A 22,696-nucleotide genomic window follows, 5' to 3' on the forward strand; every position below is an offset into this window, starting at 1 on the left:
ACAGCTCATCAGATCTTCTGTCATCAGGTGTGTTCTTCAGATGGTACAAAATACAAGTGGAAGGTACTCACAGTCCTATGCTGGCTCTCCTGGGCTTCTTTTATTTTACTTCAAGTTCAACCGGAACTTACATATGGGCATTTGGTGATCTGTTCCATAGTTGCCTCTTGGCCTGGTAGTAGCTCCTGATATTGAACTTCTCAGTTTCTCTTTTCACAGATGTAGTCATTTTGACTTCTATGCATTCTATCTGGAGCAGTTAATGTATATAGATGCCATTTATCTTGTGCAAAAAGGCTATTTGCAATGAAGAAATCATTGGTTTGCAAAGTTCATTCATACAATATCCAGCTATGTTTCTATCACCAAGACCATATTTTCCAAATACTACTCATTCTGCCTTGTTCCCAACTTTTGCATTCCAATATCCATAATTATCAATTCATCTTGATTAATTTCATACTGCAGATGTTCGTGGAACTCTCATTTCTTCATCAGTAGTTTCAATGGTTGGTCTATAAATTTCAATAATGGTTTTATTGACTGGATTTTCATGTATGTAAATATTATCCTCTCACAGAAAACATTGTACTTCAAGACAGATGTTGAAGCATCCTGTTTGATGCTGACTACAGTGACATTCTTTTTGAACCTATCATTCCTGCCAAGGTCCACCTTATGATTTTTTCCTTCAGAATAGCCATCACCAGTCCATCAATGCATTGATTATTGGTCTTTGAACGTTTCAAATAATTTAAAAAGAAAATTTACAATTTTCCTAGATTTATTCTTTGTATTCTAATTTAAAATTATTAGCTGATGTATACCGCTCTTTCTTCTCACTTTTTGTGTGTTCCATCAACAAATGAAGATCCCAAAGGCATTTCTCTCCAGGCTTTACTCCATCTGTGCTATTATGGTTGAGTCTAATTTGAGAAGCCAACCCTTCCTCAGTCATATGCTTAGTATCTTCCACCAAGAGAGTCTCATCTTCTGGCACTATATCGCACAGTGTTTGTTGCTCTTTATGAGGTTAGTATATTAGTACACTAGTTAGCATTTACTGAAAATTCAATACATGCTGAATATCTCTTTTATACCAGAACTATATTGCATTACACTGTGGTAAGACAATATGATTGTATCCATGGGTTTTGATTCAGTGCAGTATCAATTGTAGAAATTTAGGAAGTTTAAGAGCTACTGTCAAGACTAAGCTGGCAACTGCAAATAGCACATCCCTCATCATAAAAACTGTCTATTGTCTATCAGTCAATCAATCTACCCATCATGTATATATTCAACTTTTAGAATAAACTAATTTTTTACTTTGATAGTTAGGTCTGGGGTCAATTTGGATGGGCTCAGGGTTCTTATTGGAAATCCCTTATACATATGATTTCACACAATTCAATTAATTCCATGATGGGATCTAACATCACAATCAAATCTGTGAATAGCCAAGGTCACAGCCTTGATGGAATTGTAAGAAAGCTTCGCAGGAGTGTATTGTTGTTGTTAAGTGTTATCTAGTCAGCTCTGATCCATAGCAAACTTACATAAAAAAGAATGACACCCTGAACAGTCCTGTTTCATCCTCTGCATTGTTCTTCTGCCTGAGCCCACAGATGAAGCCACGGGCTCATCATGTTGATTTTGATCCATCTGGATGAGGGCCTTCCTTTTTTTTCTGCCCTTCCACTTTACTAAGCATAATGTCCATCTCCAGGGATTGGTCTCTCTTGACAATGTTCAAAGTATGTAAGACAATGTTTTATAATTCTTACCTCTAAGGAGGACTCTGGCCTTACTTCTTCCAACACAAATTAGTTTGTTCTTTTAGCAGTCCATAGTACTTTCAATGTACACCTCTGGCACCGAAGATAAATGTATCAGTTCTTCTATGATCTTCGTTTTTCAAGGTTAAACTTTCACATGGATATGATGCAATAAAGAACACTATGGCTCGGTTCAGGTGCATTTTTCTCCTTAAAGTCATAGCCTTGCTTTTTGATACTCTAAGGGGTCTTGTGCAGCAGAATTACCCAATGTAATATGTTTTTGGATCTCTTGCCTGGTGGTTCCATAATCATTGCTTGTGGAGCCAGGCAAGACCAAATTCTTGACTTCTTCAAAATTTTTTCCATTTATCATGAATGTTACCTATTGATTCAGTTGTGAGGATATTGATTTCCCTTACAGTGAATTGCAATCCATACTGAAGGCTATACTCCTTGATTTTCAACAAGAAGTGCTTCAATTCCTCCTTAATTTCAGCAAGCAAGGTTACGTCATCTGCATATTATAGGTTATTAACAAGCCTTCCTCAATCCTGATGCTAAATTCTTCTTCATATAAACCAGCTTTTCTGATTATTTGATCAACAGTCAGGTTAAACAAATATTCGGAGAACATACAACCCAAACACACACCATTCCTGATTTTAAATCATACAGTATGGCCTTTCTCTGTTCACACAACTACTTCTTGACCTGTGCATAAGTTCTTCATGAGCACAATGAAGTATCCACAAAGTTATACAGAGCTTTTCATTGTCCACACAGTTAAATGCCTTGGCATAATCAATGAAGCACATGTTAATCATGTTAAGAATATTACTTCTTAAAAGTCCACTACTAATATATACTTTTGCTTGTAGAGTGATTTTTTGAATAGGCCTTTCCAGGGCTTAATTAAAAAAAAATACACATAGTGCTTGATGATGAACTGTGTGACAAGTTTCTCTAACTTCTTAATATTAGAAAACTCTGTCCTTTGTCATAATGCCCTGGGTACACTTTTATACACTATAAATAAAAAAAATAGAACAAAAATTTAAAAATCAAACAAAACCGTGATATCACTTTCATGTTTGTTGTGCTGTTTATTTTTAGTCATTTTTACTTTGCTGATTTTGCTATTGCTAATTTGAATGAATATATATATATATCTCTGACACCCTGGATGTAAAAAGCTCAATAAGAATCAATGAAACAATGAATTTCAATTATTGTCAACTGATCATATTACCAAATGTTTTTCATTCAGCAAAGAAATATTTATTTTATACTCAAGGTCTTATTAAAATCTAATTGTTTTATATATATAAATGGGTAATTATTTTTGGGTAAAATATTAATCATTTCCATTTAAGGCATTTTAAATAGTTGTTGAAAGACTAAGCCTTAGGAGAGGAATAGAAGGAGTACAGAATGTCCTGATCCCTATCACAGCAGCCTGCATTTCTGGGAACAAAGTGTGAAAGCTGAAGGACTAAGTGATTACTATTCCCTCGCTACTACAATTCACCACCACTCTTTGATTTGAAGTTTATGTTTTATGTGATTTAAAAATATATATATTTTAAAATTTATCTTGAAATTATGAGTTATTTAAAATGGATTCACACTAGAAAGCCAAAACTAAGCAAGCTGAAAACATTCATATATTGTAATTTTTTAATTTATTTTTTTACATTGGGTCAGACCCAGTGAATTCTAGAAAGGCTCCCCGGCCATTGTGTGGCCCTCAGGGGACATAACACCTTATCTTGCTGTCAGCCCACCGCATTCCTATGCCTGTTCAGGAGAAAGGGGGCCTGGTCACAAATAGGCCCAGAACAGGGCAGGAGGCTGGCCCGTGTGGCATTTTGGTCCTGGGTGCAGAAGAGACTGGTGTGGGCTGTAGTGTGAGCCAGCAGCCCCAGTGTAGCTGCAGCAGAGGAAGTGAGAGGCAGCCTACGAGGAGCTCAGTTCACAGGCAGCAACCCAGGCATGTGGGGCCGTGGCCCTGGGCTTCCATGAGGCAGTCGCCTGTGGAGGGGGTGAGGCAACGCCATCTGCCTGAGTTTAGAAGACCACTGTGGTGGCATGCATGCGTGTTTGGGGGTGGTGGTGAGGGGAGGTAGGAAGCCCGAGGCCCCTGCAGCTGTCTGGGCTCTCTAGAAGCAGGAAGATGCAAATCCACAGGGCAGATGTGGTGGGGACTGTGGGCTGTAGGTACCCAGGTCCGCCTTTCGCCTGGCCAGGAGCGAGGCAGGAAAACTGCCACCAGCCTCTCCTTCCAAGAGGGGGAGCAGAGAGGGGAAGCTCTGGCTTGTATCCTGAGGCTGCACCAGCACCAGGAGACATGGTTCCGGAGGTCCAGGGAGAACTAGGAAGGGGTGGGTCCCAGGGAGGGAGGAGTCTTGGCGAGACTGAGAAGCAGAAGGTTAGAGACTTGAGCCCACCGAGAGACACCCCAAAGAAAGACCTGGTGACCTCCCCCGCTCCTGAATCAACAGCTCTGCTCTGCATCAGGGTCAACTGAACTTTTCTGAGTCAGCTGTCTTCATCAGGACAGGTCACATGCCGGCAAGGGAGGAAGCTGGCCCAGAGTGGAGGGTGGTCGGGGCAGAGTGGGAGTGGGCTGCGGGATGCTAGGATGGGGCTGGGGATTAGGAAGTCTGTCTCCACTATCTGGGTAGGGGCCAGTTCAGTTGGGTTCAACTGAAGGGGGAGTGGGAGGCTGAAGCCAGGTGAGTGGGTGCAGGGGTAGACAGGGTTGCACCGCAGGAGGCATAGGGCTCAGCAGGCAAATGGAGACCTGGCTCCAGGCAGGTCAGCCAGGGAGGCCTGAGAGAGTGACATGAATTCACCAACATTGCTGGAGTGGGCTCAGGGGACGAGACATAGTGCAAGCCTACACACACACACACAATCCTGTGTAGAGTTTCCGAAGCTATAACTCTTCCAGGGAGCAGACAGCCTAATCTCTTTCTCTAGCAAAGTGGCCGATGGGTGTGAACCACTGATCTGAGGGTCAGCAGCCTAAGACACAGCACCGCCAGAACTCGGTCAGAAGCGGAGCACAGAAGCGGTGCAGGGGCGGGAGAATTATTCTAGAATCGAATGCCACAGGCGATGGATGCCCTGCTTGGAGGGCCAGCAGAGGCAGGCCCAGGAAGAGTCAGAGAGGGTAAGCTCACATCCGAGTCCTTGAGCGATAAGAAAGCCGGGATGTGCCCAGCAACAATCGCGCAGGGTGGGAGTAACTGCAGCCAGGTTTCCGAAGCTTTCGGGCCAGATTAGACCCAGGAAGCATGTAGCACGTGCCAGAGGCAAAGGTCCGAGGTTTGTGGGGCGAGCATGAGTGAGCAGTAATGAGGCAGGGCTCCCCTCCCCCACATGCATCCACCAGGGTCCTCCCAATGGCTTCCACCTGGGCGACCACCTCAGGCCAGCAGGCTGCTGGGAAAGCGCGCACCTGCGGCGTTGGGGCCATTGCCCTCCGAGGGGCCCCGGTGACCCAGTGAGGTTCCGGGCAAGGAGAGCTTCCGTGGAAGCAGAACCCGGGGGGTCCCTGAGAGCAAAGGCCCTGTGAGGGGCCATGCCCGAGGCCGCCCTCAGCTGAGACCACAGGGCCTGGGGCCAGGAGCCATGGTGGTGTTCCCTGTGAGCTCAGTCCCTGCTCTCCCAGGACTGCCCTCTGCTGCCAGGGCCCAGCTCCCTGCACAGCCTCCGGGGTGGGGACCAGGAAGCGGCCACTGGCCTACCTGCCTGTCCACCAGCCTCTGGGCTCCTGGCCTGCGCCTCACTGCTCTCCATGAAGGAAGACAGGAAGGGCGAGAGAGGCACGAGCCTGAGGCCGCGGCAAAAGAATCCGGATTGCAAAATCGCCGCTGCCGCTAAGAGTGCCGGAGCTCTCATATATTGTAATTTAAATACTATAAATTGGCTGTCTTTAATTATTGTTGAAAAAAACAGAAAACATGTTACAAAAACATGTTACAGTTTAATAGATTCTAAAGCTTATATTCTAAAATATGAAAGAAAATAGTATACTTTTTCAACAATTAGTTTAAAGGTTAAAAGTGATGATAATAACAGACTAGTATTGAATGTACTGATTCTATAAAAATTCTTTCAAAATTAAAAAATGATGATTGTTGTGCATGATGATGATACATATTTTAAAATAGATTCTAAATCTCTACTTTATTCTCCTTTACAGTATAGAAGTTCCATCTCCTAGAAACACAAAACCGAATCAACTAAGATGGGAAGTTTTAAAAAGGATTCAATTATTTTGTACTTCTTTGCTAAGCAGGTGTATTGAAAAATGTTCTAAATTGAAAGTGCTCCCAATGCACAATGGTAAAAATGATAAAGTAACATAATGCTGACAAATTGTGCTTTCAATTTCAGATGTCATATTATTTTCGAATTTTAGTTCAGACTGAATCAAAATCATGAAGACAATTTGAATGAATATATTTTATATCTATTATCCATATGCATTTCACCACAATATTTAGAATATGTAGGTGTCCTTGAAAGTATGTCCTAGCATAATAAACATCATTCATATAACTGTTATTTTAAGTTTAACTATTGAAAACTGTGAGATCATGTTTGGAGTATCATATATAAAATAATAATCTGAATATATCAAGACTGATGCCGTCATTTCTTTAGTATCTTTTTTACTAGTTGGAATGTGTATTAGTCTTTGCTTGATCAGAATGCAAGGGTGGCAAACGTTTTCTTTACAGAATCACATAGTAAATATTTTTGCTTTTAGAAGGGATAACCTATGTCACTGAGATTTAACTCTGTAAAAACAGCAATAGTAGATCCATACCAGTTAGTCATTAAAAAATAAACAAAAGACAAACAAAAGAGAATCCCCCTCATAACCCTTGTCATCATGTTGATGCAGACTCATAAGGACCCTGTAGACAGAACAAAGTAGAACACTGTTTACAGGAGTCTGTGGGAGTCTTTGTCTTGCAGAGTAACTGGTGATTTTGAACTTTCTACTTTGTGAATCACAACAGAATGCCTAAAGACTGTGCAACCAGGGGTCCCCTCAGTTAGTCATACAATGTCTCACAAAAGCAGGCTGGCTGGATTTGGTACTCTGGCCACATTTTAGAGCAGAGGAGGGGACATCTGCCTGAAGGCCATTTAGGCAAAAGGAAACATAACAGACGGTGCAGACAGTCCTCACATTAGGATCAAGTTAGTTAAATGTTTGACCAAATATAGCAGGATGATTTTTTAATCTAATAATTTTGCATGGCCCAAGAATGAGGTTAACATCTTCAAATAACACTTGGCAGAATAAAAAGGATTCCCCACCTTTGGTCTAGAAAGTTGGTTCCCAAAATAGTTTTGTAGTTTTTAAGAGCAAAGAGTGCACTTTCTATACTTAGTCAGGAATATTGGTGTTTTTATTCTAAAATTAACGGGTTATTAGAACATATAACTTAGAGAGTTACCAAAATACTAACTGTCGGAAATAGTGGTGACTTCCTCATTATGGTACAGCCAGCTGACGGCAGGTGCCGGTGAACTGCTCACTCTGCACACCACCTCCGCGTCTTCACCTTGTTTGAATTCCTGAGGAGATACCACTTCTCTGAACGTGAGTTTTTCTGTTTGGACAAAAGAAAAACATCAAAATATTATTCCTTTTTGTGTACCCAAATAATACATCCCAGAATTGATGTGCTTTAGTATATAATAAAATAATTAGGTGAGCCAAAATCCTTTAGATATTTAAAACATATAATCATTCCACTAACTATTAATTTTCCATATCACTGAAAATAATATCTCAAACCCTTAAAATCCACACATGCGCACTCGTACAAACACAAAAAAATCAAACAAACAAACAAAACACGGTCATCGAGTTGATTTTGACTCCTAGTCACCCTAGACAGGGTTTTCTAGACCATGTAAACCTATACGAGACTGTGCCACAAAACCCTAAGTAGAGCAGACTCAATCCCATCATTCTGATACCGCTCATGCTCCCCTAAATTCCTTATATTCTTTCTAATAGTTCCTATTTCTTTATTTCCTTTTCCCATTTATCTTCTTCTTCAAATAACGATATATTACACGTAACATTATATATACATATTTTTTCCATTGAGGTTTATGTATTGTTTGTGTGTCTCTGCCACTAAAACGTATACATCACATGGCCAAGGGAGATTTCTGTTACTCAGGATTGGAGTACCTCTAATCAGTGGCTTCCAGGTATTCCGTAAATAGAAACATTGTTGAATGTAATAATGAACATGTGAATTTTTTCTGGATAAGAACTTTTCACTAAAGTAATTCATTCTTGGCCAAAGAAAAAGAACATCTTTTCCATGTCTTTGAAAATAAAAAATGATAATGATACTAGAAAGCTTCCTTTGGCATCAATATAATGTGAAACCTTTCCAAATATGAACCTTCCAAAAGATGATTCCAATTTAACTTTCCGTAATATGTGAAATAGATGCTGTGGCAGTCATATAAATTTAATTATATACCTTTTCTCCAAGATCTTAAAATCTGGTATAAGTGAAAAAACAATTTGAAAAAATGAGGTCAGCATGTATCAAGAAATTATCATCATAACCAAACAAGAATCCCTACTTTACATCCTTACCCCTTACTCAATCTCCAGTTTCTATAATCAAGGAAAAGTAAGTATTCCATGAATTATATATATATATATATATATATATATATTGTTTATTATACTATCCCATCTATATTGTAAACTATTATTTTTAATATTTTATATAAATGCTATTTAATCTTCAAAATCACCAATATTTGTGATGCTATTATTTTATTGATTTTGAAGATGAGAAAACATAGACTAAAGGGTAAAGAATTTACTGGAGGACACAAAGGTAAGTAGCAAAGCTTGGTTATAAAGCCATCGACAGCTTGCCCCACGTTCTTCCTGTACCGGATAATGATTTCAAATCAGGGAAGGATAATCAAAATTATACAGAAAACAATCAATCTCAAGTCATAACATTACAAGAAAGTCTGGTAAACCTTGCTAATGACAATGTCATGAAGTTTGCAGCGGAGTAATAATTCTGTACTAAATGAGTTTTCAGCGCCATCTCTATTCCTCTTCTCTGACAGTCCATCAATTCTCATTTCAGTGTGGCTAATGCTATCACATGTGATGTAATTTTTTATAATTTTATCTATTTTGATGGAAAATGTAGTCTTACTAAATTTCCTCCATCAAAATAAATTGCTTTGATAACCTTTTCTTAGATGAGAATATCAAAATATTTTAATTTATATTATTTAAAATAGAATTGATCCCAAGCTCCTATGGTTTATCTATGTGTTTGCCATCACCTTTTACCGCATACCTACCCCTTTTTAACGATTCGCTTAATCCATAGTAAATTATGAGGCGTCCTGGTGGCGCAGTCACCTGTTGCTAACCAACAGTTGGGAAGTGGAAGAGACTGAGTGCCTCCAGAGAAGCGAGTGCTGGTGACATGGGCCTCTAAAGGTTGCAGCATAGCAAAACCCTGAGGGACAATTCAACTCTGACACATGTTTTAATTCTCAGTGCGTGTTAGCTTTGTATAACTAAATATACTTTATTTGGCTTAAATTTAAAATGAGAGACAACATGTTTTTTTGACTAAGTCACAAATGCACGACTTACGGTAAATTTCCAGAACAACTGTAGCTTCCTGGGTGTGTCCTGTGGCATCTGTTGCCTGGCAACGATAGATCCCTGCATCTTCTATATTGGCGTTGTATATTGTTAATCTTGACCTAACACCATCTTTTTGCACAGCGACTCTCTGTGTAGAAATGATCTTCTCTCCTTGTGGATTAAACCAATCTATAATTTCAGGTTCGCCAATTGCTGCGAAGAACCATAGTAAAGAAGAATCTCAAAAATATGTTACAAGTGTTTATGTTGACATGGACATTTACTGTTATGCAACAATCTTTAGCAATTTAGAACAAAATGTTCATAGAAGGAAGACAATGAATCTGACACTCTTACAAAATTGGCAGTAAACACAAATGTTAGCACACATGTTCCTTTTTATGTCTACTTTGAGCTTTAATTATACTTGAGTAAGCAAAATTCAAGTCCATTAGAAATCCTCCCTATGATATTTACCTTATAATATTTTAAATAGTACTTTAGTAATCCATGGGTTATTGCCATACTAAAATAATAAAAAGGCTGGGTCCATGAACAAGATGAAAAATCTTAACAGGATAGATACATTTGAAGAAGAATGCCATTCCTAAGATGATTTCACAAGCTAAAATGCATTTCTAGGGTCAGGAGGTAACATGTTTCTCCCTGATAAAACACAAAAATGGAAATACATTGCAAAACACACTTTGTCTTTGATCATGGTAAACTTTGAGTTAATTTGCCAATGTATTAAGTGTATACATATAAGGCCAATATGCATTTTAATAGAGTGCTTATATTCTCTTTTTCCAAACTGAAATAGGTTCATGCTTTTGATTGTAAAACTGTTAACTATTTAATAATATGTTAATTATAATGCATTGAAAGAATTCCTATATAGCAAGGCAATTACAGCCAAATCATTGCTGGGTAAACACTTATTTAAGTTTTTCACTCAGTATCTGGGTTATTTTCCACTTTGTAAAAGCTGGAACATCTGCTGCTTGCTGAGTCATCCAAAGATGTATTTCACCTATTAAGTGAGATAATTTGTGGAAGAAGGATATGCTACCAAGATAAAAATAACTCAGGAAATTGCATAATATTAATCAGCATATATAGGAAATTTTAAAATATTTTTTCTCATTTTATACTCTACCCCCAAATATATGCTTTTAGAAATTTTTTTCTCATAACAACTAAGACACGCTTGAGAAAAAAAGCATAAAAATTTAGATACATTGTTTAAAGATGTTTGTTATTTAGCATCTTTTTTTTGAAAGAAAAGTGTTTAGAAGGCAGCATCTTATTTTATGATGATTTAAGAGAAAATTTTTGTGTTTATTTTCCTCTCCATATAAAAGAATTTTCAAATTACAGGTGCATAATTTTACATTTAAACAATGCAGATAGCATTTAATCGGCAACTTTTGGCATTTTCCTTCTTATTTCCTTCTTATTTACTATATTAAATTATAATGGAAAGTTCTTTAATCCATATTGTTGAATCTGGATTTTCATTAAACAACTGTAAACTTTCTCTTGTAACTCAAATGACAACTTTCAATAAAATTTTTCACATTTTTAAAATCTAGATTATTGAACAGATTATTCTATACTGTTAAACAATTTATTTCATGAAGATTAGATATAAAAACACATTTGCTAAATATAACACACTTTTATTTATCTCTCTGATTGTATAGCTACATTATACTTTAATTTTAAGATGTACTATTTCACCAGGGTTTAAATGTATATTATTTATATGTCTGGAAATGCTAGAGTGACAATTTGATATTTTTATTATGTTGTTATGAGAGAAACTACTTGCAAACATTCTGATCCACATTGGTTCCACATATCTTTATTGTTAGGTGGTTATTTTACTATAATATTTATTTATTATACATAAGACCAATTTGAAATAAGTTTGATGATATATATTTATGCTCCCTACTTTTGAATGATGTCTTCATGTGATTCTAGGTAACATTCAGAGTTTTACAATATGTGATTTATAATACTCCTGCAGCCATCAATTCACCTCCACCTCATAGAAACCCTTTACCGTGTCTTGGAGACTGTGAATCTCTATGGGAGCAGATAGCTCCATCTCTCTTAGGCTGCATGGTAGTTTTGAACTACCGATCTTGCAGATAGCAGTCCAACACTTATTTCTAAGTACCATTAAGACTTCTGTTATCTTAATAATATGTAAATAGATGCAAATAAAATAAGTGTACTTTCAAAATTTATTTTAAAATTATTTTATTATTGTACGGTTTTGTGATGAAATTGAAGTGCATGTCTCTGTGTAAAAAAATTTGGATAAGGAAACTTAGAAATATTAACAAGTGAGCCATAGTCTTGACAGAACAGCGTGACATGATAAAGTTCATTGAACCAGTCTCCTTCCTACTTTCTGCTTTTCAATTTGTCAATAAACAAAAATATAAACATAACCGTCAATTCAGACATTTAAGAAGAAACATAATCTATACAATAATGTTATTTATTTTAAAGCATATAAGCATATATTTTACCTATATATTCTAGTAATGACTTATACTATTATGACTATCTTTCTGCTTATATTAATTTTAGTAATATAAATAATTAAAGTAATTCTCAAAATAATTTGAATAATTTTATGTCATTAGTGATCATTTTAAGCCAAAGTTTTGAAATGATTTAATATTGTCAATAATATAAACAATTTCTAAATAGTACCACAAGCAATTTTGTCATTGGACAAGCACTTATTTTTAAAACTCTAAATATAAAGGCTTTCATGAATGAAAGATAATAAACTGCAATCCTTACCTGAACACGTGAAGAATTTGGATTCACCCACACTCAGCTCTACTTTGCTAAGTGAAATTGTCACTTGAAGAAGAGCTAGAAAAAAATGCAAGTAAAAGTTAATTGTAGTTCAAATATGAATTCCAAGAGTGCACTATCTAAGGTTTAAACAACATTGTCTAAATCACAACTATGTTTTCCTTTGTGTTTTTAGTTGCCTACAAATAAAGCAGAACACTTTTGTACAGGGAATAATACAATACTATTCAACCATATTATGTCTGTTAAATTATTATAAATTTCCCAATCAGACCAAATCTATCATTTATTCAAGCTAATATGTCTATCCTGGTAGTCATGCAAATGAAAAAAGAGATAAAGGTTTTCATGTGTTCCATTGGAAGTAGTCAAAGAAATTTTTACCCTTAAGCTGAAAATTTGTGTGAAAGATTAAAACACATATACCATTGTAATAATAAGCATATAAGAACTATATCTTGACATACTAAAATATTTCAAGAAAGGAGGCAGGGAAACAGTAAAGAGAAGCAACATAGTATGGAGAAAGTGAATGGGTATTCATATATTTCAAGGGAAGGATATAATAACCAAATAACGAGGCACTCAACATATTGGGTAACTATTATAAAAAATTGAAATGGTTGCAAATATGACAATATAAAGCATAATTAAATTATGTTTTAATAAAAATTTACAACTTATATTTATAATCATATGATGGGCAGGATAGGTTGATGACTTCCTGAATCCTTTGTTTTTTATCCCTTTCTCCCAGACACAGGTATATATATATATATATATATATATATATATATATATATATATATATATATATATATATATATATAAAACCTTTCAATAAAGCTTTCAAGGATTAAACAAAGAAAAAAATTGTAAACTGTATATAAACAACAACAAAAAACATTAAGAACTGGTCTCACCAGAGTGAGCAAAAAGATTACTTAGATATGTGCAGACTACACATAACGAGAATCAAATATCTAGTAGAAAGACTTTCTTTAGAACAATAGATAAAATTGTTTCTTGAGAAAGAATACCTTTTAGTATAAGAAGGATACAGAATGATCAACTATCTGTCAAAGGAATATGAAAAGAGAATTTGTCTTTTTAAAATCTAGATATAGAAACCCTGTTTCCCCTTAGATACATATATGGACCACAGTTTCTGCCTCTCCTAGGTTTGAAGATGCTCAGATTAAGAAGATAAAATAAAAAGAGAATCCTCAGCTAAGTGACAGAGACAGGTACAAATCCTCTTAAGAACTTCATCATCAGAATAAACTGCCCACATTTTAAAAGATATTGTTTAACCTAAATTCACACCTGCCATTTTAATATACACATACAATCAATTATGTGGAACAAGAGTCAAAGAAAATATGAACCACAGAGGTGAAATGAACTCATGGAATTTCAAATAATGGAAATTTTATTCTTCTTAAAATCATTTTCACTGGGGGCTGTAGAACTCATCACAATCCATACATCCATCCACTGTGTCAAGCACATTTGTACATTTTTGGCCATCATCATTCTTAAAACAATTTCTTTCTACTTGAGTCCTTGGTATCAGCTCCTCATTTTTCCCCTCCCCTGCCACTCCCTTCCTTTATTAACCCTTGATAATTTATTAATTATTATTATTTTTTCACCCATTTTTATGTTGCCCATCCCCCAAGGATGGGGTTATATGTAGATCCTTGTGATCTGTTTTCCCTTTCTACCTCACCTTACACTTACCCTACTGGTATCACTACTCTTATTGATCCTGAGGGATTTATCTGTCCTGGATTCCCTGTGTCTTCAGTTTTTATCTGTACCTGTGTACATCCTTTGGTGTAACTGGATTTGTAAGTTAGAATTGGGATCATGATAGTGGGGGAAGGAAGCATTAAAGGACTAGAGGAAAGTAGTATGTTTCATCATTGCTACCCTGCACCCTGACTGGCTCATCTCATCCCCGTGACCATTCTGTAAGGGGATGTCCAGTTGCCTACAGATGGGTTTTGGGTCTCCACTCCGCACTCCCTCTCAGTATTATCTCTGCAAGTCTATATAGATAAGGTAGGTGGGATAAACAATGTGGGGGAGAAAACAATGGGGCCAATTGTTGCGGGGGGTGGGGGACATTGGAGAAGGGGAGGTGCGGAAAGGAAGTGGGTGTTAAACCCAGAGACAAGGGAAAAACAAATGATCCAAAATTGATGGCAAGGAGGGTGTATGAGGTCTGGGAGGGCTTGATGAAAGGCAATGTAATGGAGAGGAATTACTGAAACCCAAATGAAGGCTGAGCATGATAGTGGGACAAGAAGAAAGTAAAAGGAAATAGAGGAAAGATCTGGAGACAAACGGCATTTATAGGGGTCTAAATACAGTCATGCAAATATGTAAATATATATGACAATGGGGAAATAGATCTATGTACATATATTCATAGGTGGCAGATGGACATTGGGTCTCTATTTAAGTACTTTCTCAATGCAAGAACACTTTGTTCTATTAAACTGAAATTTCATGATTCTAACCTTCCCAACAAGATCGCTGAAGACAAAGCAGGTGCATAAGCAAATGTGTGAAGACAGCTGTAGCATCTGGGGTTTTAATGGCTTGAAGACAAACAAGAAACCATCTAACTCAGAAGCAACAAAGCCCACATGGAATAATGGAAATGTTAGATGAAGTGTATAGATTAATTATGTTGAAAATGTTTACAAAGCAATAAAAAAGTTGACTCAAAAATGTAAAAAGGAACAACATTCATTATTAAGAAATACTTCTAAAATGGGTTGGTTGTTTAATCATTTAATATATGTGTCTTTATACTCCCCAAATTTAATGATTTTCCTCAGATTTCTTCCTATCTCACGGCAATGTCTCCACAGGACTCTGTCTATATGATTTTCTTGTTTCTTCTCAGTCCTGTGTTGTCTTTTTCCTTCTCTAATCCCAGAGAATCCTAAACACATTGTAAGACTTGAATAAGTGAAGTAAATTTAGCCTTTCAGATAAAAACAGATAAAGGAAAACACAGGAAGTAAAAATAAATAGGAAGTTATCTGCAAAAACCACAGGACTGGGACTGAGCTACAAACTATAAATATCGCCAATTACAATGAAAAAATTCACGTGTTAATTTTACATCATAAAAGAAGTAAATTCCTTCTAAAACCATAATTTAGGTGAAATCAGGTAAACAGAAGGCTAGCTACAAAGCTTAGGAATTAGAACACTAGATATTTGAGCCTTCTTTTGTAAGCTTCAGTCTTAAAAAATACAGCTCGTATTCCGTCACACAATTTTGGCTGTGGGTGTAGAGTTGTTGATTTTTTTAAAGGAATAATGTTTGAATGTGTCTTATATATGAAAAAAGCAGAAAAGAAATTGTAAGCTTGAAAGAAAACAGAAATAGTTTCTTCTACAGTCTCTTTTCTTTCCTCCCCATCCTGTTCCATCCCTTTTGCATTGGATTTTCACTCCTGCCTTTGTTACTGCAGTTATTTGCCTCATGTTGACTCAGCCTTGTGGAAACCCTCTTTATAGCACAAACAAACAAAAACACTGTTGCACACTGCACCATTCTCACAATGATTGTTGAGGCTGAACTTATTGTTGTCAATCTATCTTGTTTAAGACCTTCATTTGCAAGCATGATGTCTTTTTACAAAGATAGGTCTTTCCTGATAACACGCACAAAGAACATGAGAGGAAATCTTGTCATCCTTGATTCTAAGAAGCATTCTAATTGTACTAGTCCAAACATATACTTATTCGTTCTTTTGGCACTCTGTGCTACTTTCAGGATTCTTTGCCAGCACCACAGCAATTCAAATGCATTGATTCTTCTGCCAGATCCCTTATCCAAGACCCAGCTTCCATTTGTAGTTAAGGGGATTGAAAATATTCCGGTTCAGTTAGATGCATTTAAAAAAAATCATTTTATTAGGGGCTTACAAAATTCTTATCAAAATCCATACATACATCAATTGTGTAAAGCACATTTGCACATTCATTGCCTCACCATTCTCAAAACATTTGCTCTCCACTTAAGCCCCTGGCATCAACTCCTCATTTTTCCCTCTTCTTCCCCACTTCCCTCTCCCTCATGAACCCTTGATAATTAATAAATTATTATTTTGTCATATCTTGCCCTGTCCGATGTATCCCTTCACCCACTTTTCTGTTGTCCATCCCCCAGGGAGGAGGTTTTATGTGCATCCTTGTAATTGGTTTTCCCTTTCCAATCCACCCTCCCTCCACCCGCCCTGTATGACCACTCTCACCACTGGTCCTGAAAGGATCACCCGTCCTGTATTCCCTGTATTTCCAGTTCCTATCAGTACCAGTGTACATTATCTGGTCTAGCCAGATTTGTAAGGTAGAATTGGGATCACAATGGGGGGTGGGGCGAAAAGAAGCACTTAGGAACTAGAGGAACATTGTATGTTCCATCTTTATTACACTGAACCCTGACTGGCTCATCTCCTCCTGGAGACCCTTCCATAAGGGGATGTTCAATTTCCTACAGATGGGCTTTGGGTCTCTACTCTGCACTCCCCCTTATCTACAATGATAGGCCCATTTTTGTTGCCCAAGTAAAATTTTTGCTTATCAATAAATTAGAGAAGTTTTGTGTAGTAAAATTGTCCAATACAATGCATTATTGGATTTCTTGAGAGCTGTTTCCATGAGGATGGATTATGGGACAAAGCAAAATAAAATTTTTAACAACATATATTTTCTCCCTACTTAAGGGTTGTCGCCTAATAGCCCAGTAGTGAGGATTTGGTGTTTTTACATTGATTTGGAATACATATTCAAAATTGCATTGTTGATCTTCATTAGCAAGTGCTTCAAGTTTCCCTCACTCGCAGTCAGCGAGTTGTTTTTGGCCCTTCCTCAGATGCCATGCTTTTCTTCATATTGTCCAGCTTCTCAGATTATTTGTTCAGCATACATTTTGATTAAGTATGGTAAGAGGCTACAAGTCTGAGTCACACCTTTCCTGATTTTAAATAATGTAGTATTCTCTTGTTTTATTTGATTCATGTACAGGTTCCAATGAGCATAATGACGTGTTCGGGAATTTCCATTCTTCTCAACGTTACCCATAGTTTGTTATGATCAATACAGTGTAATGTAAATATCTTTCTGTCATTCTCAGATTTATGCTGACATCTATCTGAAACCAACAATGATATCCCTTGTTTCACACCCTCTTCTGAATTTCCAGCAGTTCCTTGTCAATATATTGGTGCAGTTGATTCTGAAGAATCTTCAACAAAATGTTACTTGCACGGGCTAGTAATGCTATTTTTCTATAATTTCCACATTCTTTTGGTCACCTTTCTTTGAAATTGACACTATGGGTTTATTTAAGTTGTTTGCCCAAGCAGCAGTCTTCCAATTCCTTGTCATTCAATGCTTCATCAACTTGAACCATTTCAAGTCTATCAATTCTATCAATTCCTAAAGTCTCGTCCTTCAGCGTAGCTTGAATTTTTTTTCATAACCATTGATCCTGGATCATATATTATCACTTGAAACAGCTGAATGATGACTGTCTCTTCTTACATAGGGACCCTGCATTCTTTCCATCTTTTTTGATGCTTCCTGCATCATTCAGTAATTTGAACACAGACTCTTTTATTATGGCAACTTGAGGCTTGAGTCTTTTCTCTTTCACATCCCTTGACTCTAAAGTTATTTTAAGAACCCTAACATCTTGTCTTAAAATTATCTTTCTCATTGCCATTGAATAGTGTGCAACACATAGAGACCCTGTATGACAGGACAGAAGTGCCTTTGAGGATTTTAAGATTGTAACTCTTTAAGTGAGTAGAAAGCCTTGTTGGTCTCCTGAGGAGTAGAGGATGGTTTTGAACTACTGATTATGTGGGTAGCAGTATAATACATAAGCACTATGCAACCAAGGTCATTAAAATTATGTTTAATCACCTCCAACTCAAATTTCTTCAAACTAGATTCACATAAGACTCAAATTACAAGAAAACATGCATTTGAACTTTATTTTCAGATGCTTCAATTCTTCTGCATTTAGAGACACCGGGATTCCTAATTATCTCCTATTTAAGCACTTTCCACCTGTGCATTTGCAGCAAATGTTTCCTCTGACCCCATCGACCTGTGAGTGTTTACATACTATTTTCAAAGTCAAATCGGAGTAATAAAATGTTTAAAAAAATAGGCTTGCTCCATGTATAATGTTAGCAGGTAAACAAGTCACCAGGCCTTCCTTCCAAGGCATCTCTGGTGCAGATCTAACTTCAAGCCTTCCATTAACTTAGCCAACTGTGTATACATTTGCACTACTGGGTCTGTCTCAAATGCAATTTACCTTTCTGATCACTATATTCAATTATCGCCCTTAAAATACAAGTTCCAATGAATAAAGTTCCACAGTAACTTTACAATTCTATTTTTTTAAACCTGATAATGGAGATAGCAGAATGAAAACAAAGGTTATTGGGTCCATGGTTCAGAAAATGAAAGAATTACTAGAATATACATTTCACATGACTCTATTACTTAAATTGAATTTGTATTATCAAACTACTTGAGTATGTAAATTATTGTTTAAACAAACCTCATGAGATGAACTGCCTTTTAAAAGAAAAGTTTATGTTAAAAGACTAGAAAATTTTAAGAACTTTATTAGTCAAATATATTTGGGGACATTTTTATATAGCTTGACTGATTGGTATAGTAAATATTGTCTATTCATTATTATAAATCATGCATGAAATTGATTTGTAAATTTATATAAATATCACCAACTTTACTTTCAAAATAAACAATTCACTAATTAACCCAAAACATATTTTGTTATCAAATAAAATTTATAAATTATAAAATTTTAAAATATGTACAGTACATATAATTCTTTATTTTAATCTTTTTACAAAATGTCAGACAAATTCAAATTGATGTCAACAGACATATTGAAACATGTACATATTTTGAAAAGCCTGGAGTGCTAACATAAGGTCATGCCTAGCCTCTGCTACCGTAATTTAACATTCAAGGTTTCTTGTGATCAGTCTAGGTCTGCAGCAACAAATAACTCTCTCATTTTGCATTTAAATGTCAGGGGGGAAAAAGTTTTCTAATGACACAGTGGTGAGTTTGGAAAGGACAGAAAAAGTATAACACGTTTACTAGATGTGCAGTTATTCTATTCTTCATCTTAAGTTTTTTACTTAGCCTCAAAAAATGAAACTGGATGTTGGCTTGGCTTTTGTTTTACCTACAAATATTAAAATTGACAGTTTCTCATGGAAATATGTATTTAGAATTGGACTTTGCAAAAGTGGCTTTCATTCAGTCATATTTTGGTATTTTAGAATGTTTATGTATTTACAAACAATATAATACCTTTGGAAAATTTTGATAGGTATAAAGTTACATATGTTAATTAAATATAGAGAATATCAATGATTACAGTAAATAACCATCTTTCTTTTAAATCAATCAATCAATCCTATTTTTAAAAATTCGAGAAAAGTTGTGTATGAGGTCTTCAATTCTGATCACCCCATTTGCAGAAGGCCATGGGCAGCAGTGAAAACGCTATTACCTACAGCGCCCCACATACATCAAGCTTCCATTGAACGTTCCTCTTGCTCATTAACCAAGCAAATAGATAGCATTGCCTCTAGGCAGAGTGCTTTAGAAAGTAGATTACCTTCACCCTAATCCAGCCAACATAGGGAAGGGCTAAGGACTTGCCTCCCTATGTTCTTGATTCAGATAACCATATTGCAGATAGTGTAGGGCAGTTAAATCGATCTTGTAAGCTTTTCTATGTAACATAATGCAGGTGTCCATATCATGGTCCTGTTCCCGATCTGGTAACCTGCAACTGTGATGCATTGATCTGCCAGCAACCATGAATCTGTGACAGCTTCTTTCACAAGGCCTACATATATAAGTTCAGAAAAGGTTTTCCAGTCCGACTCAAAAGGGAAGCACAGTAATATCTAAGTCTTCTAAAATTATTTTAAAAGAAAAAAACATGTAACATACATATTAAAGGTAGAATTGCATAAATTAAATCTGTTTAAGAACTTTGCCAACTCTGGAGTCCTGGTGCAGTGGTTTGGTGGAAAACCACTAGTAGCTCTGTGGGAGAAAACACTGGGTTTTCCACTCCTGCAAACAGCTACATTTTCAGAAACCCACAGTGGGCCAGGGCTGCTATGGGTCAGCCTTGACCTGATGTCAACAGTTTCTTGTTTTGGGAGTGGTATGAGTTAGGCTTCTTACCCAAATGTTATCAGTTTGAAACTACCAGCTGGCACTGCGGCATAAATGGCTTTTTACTCCTGTAAACAATTAGCCTTAGAAAGTCAAAGGGACAGGTGTACCTTGTCCTAAATAGTCGTTATGAGTAGGTATCATGTGCATGGGAGTAGGTTTGAGGTTTTTATGATCATTTTTTAAAACACTCCACTTGATGCTTTCACATGTCAGACAGTTACGTAATTTGATGTGAACTTGATAAATAAGTGGAAGGATGGAGGGTAGCCTGTCAATCTGGTCACAGACTAATGATGCCTCCGTGTGGGTGTGGTCTTCTCATGAGGATTCTGAAAATTTCCTCTCACATTAATTCACCTTCCTATTGACAAGCCACCTGGAGCAGCACTGAGACCTGCAAGAGCCCTGGAGATGCTGCCACTGCAGTTGGATCCACACGACTTTGCACTCACTGCTCTGTGATCTTCCTGCATTTTGCATCATTGCATATGCTGCATCAGTCTGAAGCACAATTTATGGACTAATATCAGACTTGAGGATTATTATAAGACTTATGGACTTGACCTGGACTTGGCTGCGGTGTTCTCTTCATATACCATTTCTCTTTGATATAAACTGATATCTTAAATATATAAGCCCCTGGATTTATTTCACTAATCAGCCAAGTCTAACAAAATATGAATCAATTAAGAAGACTTCATACCTAACTTCAAATAAATTACAATATGTCAGGCTAAAACATGTAAGAAGATAAATACTAAAATAAATTGGTTAGTAGCCCTTTGTACTATTATAATTGTAATAAAAAATTCTAGGTCAGGACAGAAGAAAATGTTCTAGGTCTAGTTAGGTATAATTTGTAGATCAAATAGAAGAGTTTGAGTTCATCTATGATTCTGCTAAGATGTTGTTTTTAATTATTGTCAGGTAGACTATGACCACTGGCAAACCCATATATGCAAATCAGAAAAACTCCACTGAGATTTAAAGACCTAGCTCTTTCAGTTGTGAATTGCAAGGCCTTATGACTTTTCATCTTTCTTTCTTTTTTTTTTGCCCTCTCATCCCTTTTATTAAAGAAACAGTAAGAAAAGATACAATGCAGGAAAGACGCCAACTGTCCTTTCACACCAGGCTGAACAAAAGCACAGTGATTTTTCTCCCTCTGTCCCACCCCCACCCGTTTCAACATTCCATCCCTGTCAGTTTAGATTTTGAGGTTCTTTGATTGGGAGTACCAGTGGAGAGGAAGCTGGATGAGCAGTAGGCCTGAATTCTGGCCGCCTCAAAGTCCCCGGCGGAGGGAGCCTCAGGTGGCAGGAAGTGTTAGTTGGTGGGTCTCTGAAGCGGTGGCCCACCGTCCCTGTTTCTGTGTTCAAGCCCCCAGGGGAAAGTATGGCAGTAGAGGATGACCAGGTCCAAGCTGCCCGGGGCACAGCTATTGAAGCACGGTCCATTCACCATTGCAAGGTTTCTAAAGAGCAGTGAGCCGATTCTCCAGTGGTGAGCAGGGGAATACATATAAATTGGGACCTGCAGGCCAATGTATCCCTGAGGAAAAGTCCACAAGAAGGATTCAAGAAACTAGTTAAGAAACGAGGGGCAGAAAGCTGCGGGACAAACACAGCAGACTTCTGCAAGGCTGGAGAGCTTCTCTCTCAAAGCCAGGAGCGTTCCACCAGCCAAAGTCCATGTCCCACAAGAGCGTTTCACCTTTACTCAAGAATGAAGCAGAGTTCGAAAAATATGGCTCCTAAGAACTTGAGCCTCAGTTATGTTCATGTGATCAGAGCTCCATACCTACCCTTTTACCTAAAGGGCAGCTCTGCCCAGAACAATGTGCCCAGGCACCCAGGTGGTGCTGGGCAAAAATGCTATTTATGGTGGTAACATCCCATTTGGATACATCGTAGCCATTGGACCCCCTGGCCTTGGGAAAGCAGCTGGGTGTGTGCCAGGGAGGCCTCCCACTCTAGGAAATGGGACCAAAGTCTTGGTTACAGGCCCATTCATCCTTGAAAAGGAAGCTGGGTTTAGACCCATCGTCCCAGTTGGCCTTGCAAAGGGGGCTGGGTTGAGACCCACAGGGCCAGCGGAAGAGCCCAGGGAC

At 37.2% G+C, this 22,696-nt stretch overlaps 1 protein-coding gene across 2 annotated transcripts in view; it reads right to left on the reverse strand.

Annotated features, from left to right (window-relative positions):
- NCAM2 (neural cell adhesion molecule 2) overlaps positions 1-22,696 on the reverse strand; it is a 595,057-nt gene that overhangs the window by 263,125 nt on the left and 309,236 nt on the right. For both annotated transcript variants that reach the window (XM_075542416.1, XM_075542417.1), the window contains exons 2-4: positions 12,289-12,363; positions 9,469-9,675; positions 7,274-7,417 (exon numbers count right to left, since the gene is read on the reverse strand). In XM_075542416.1, coding sequence (XP_075398531.1) covers positions 7,274-7,417; positions 9,469-9,675; positions 12,289-12,363 — 426 coding nt within the window. The remainder of the gene's footprint in view (positions 1-7,273; positions 7,418-9,468; positions 9,676-12,288; positions 12,364-22,696) is intronic.

This window comes from Tenrec ecaudatus, chromosome 2 (genome assembly GCF_050624435.1).
Source record: "Tenrec ecaudatus isolate mTenEca1 chromosome 2, mTenEca1.hap1, whole genome shotgun sequence".
NCBI classification, from domain to species: domain Eukaryota; kingdom Metazoa; phylum Chordata; class Mammalia; order Afrosoricida; family Tenrecidae; genus Tenrec; species Tenrec ecaudatus.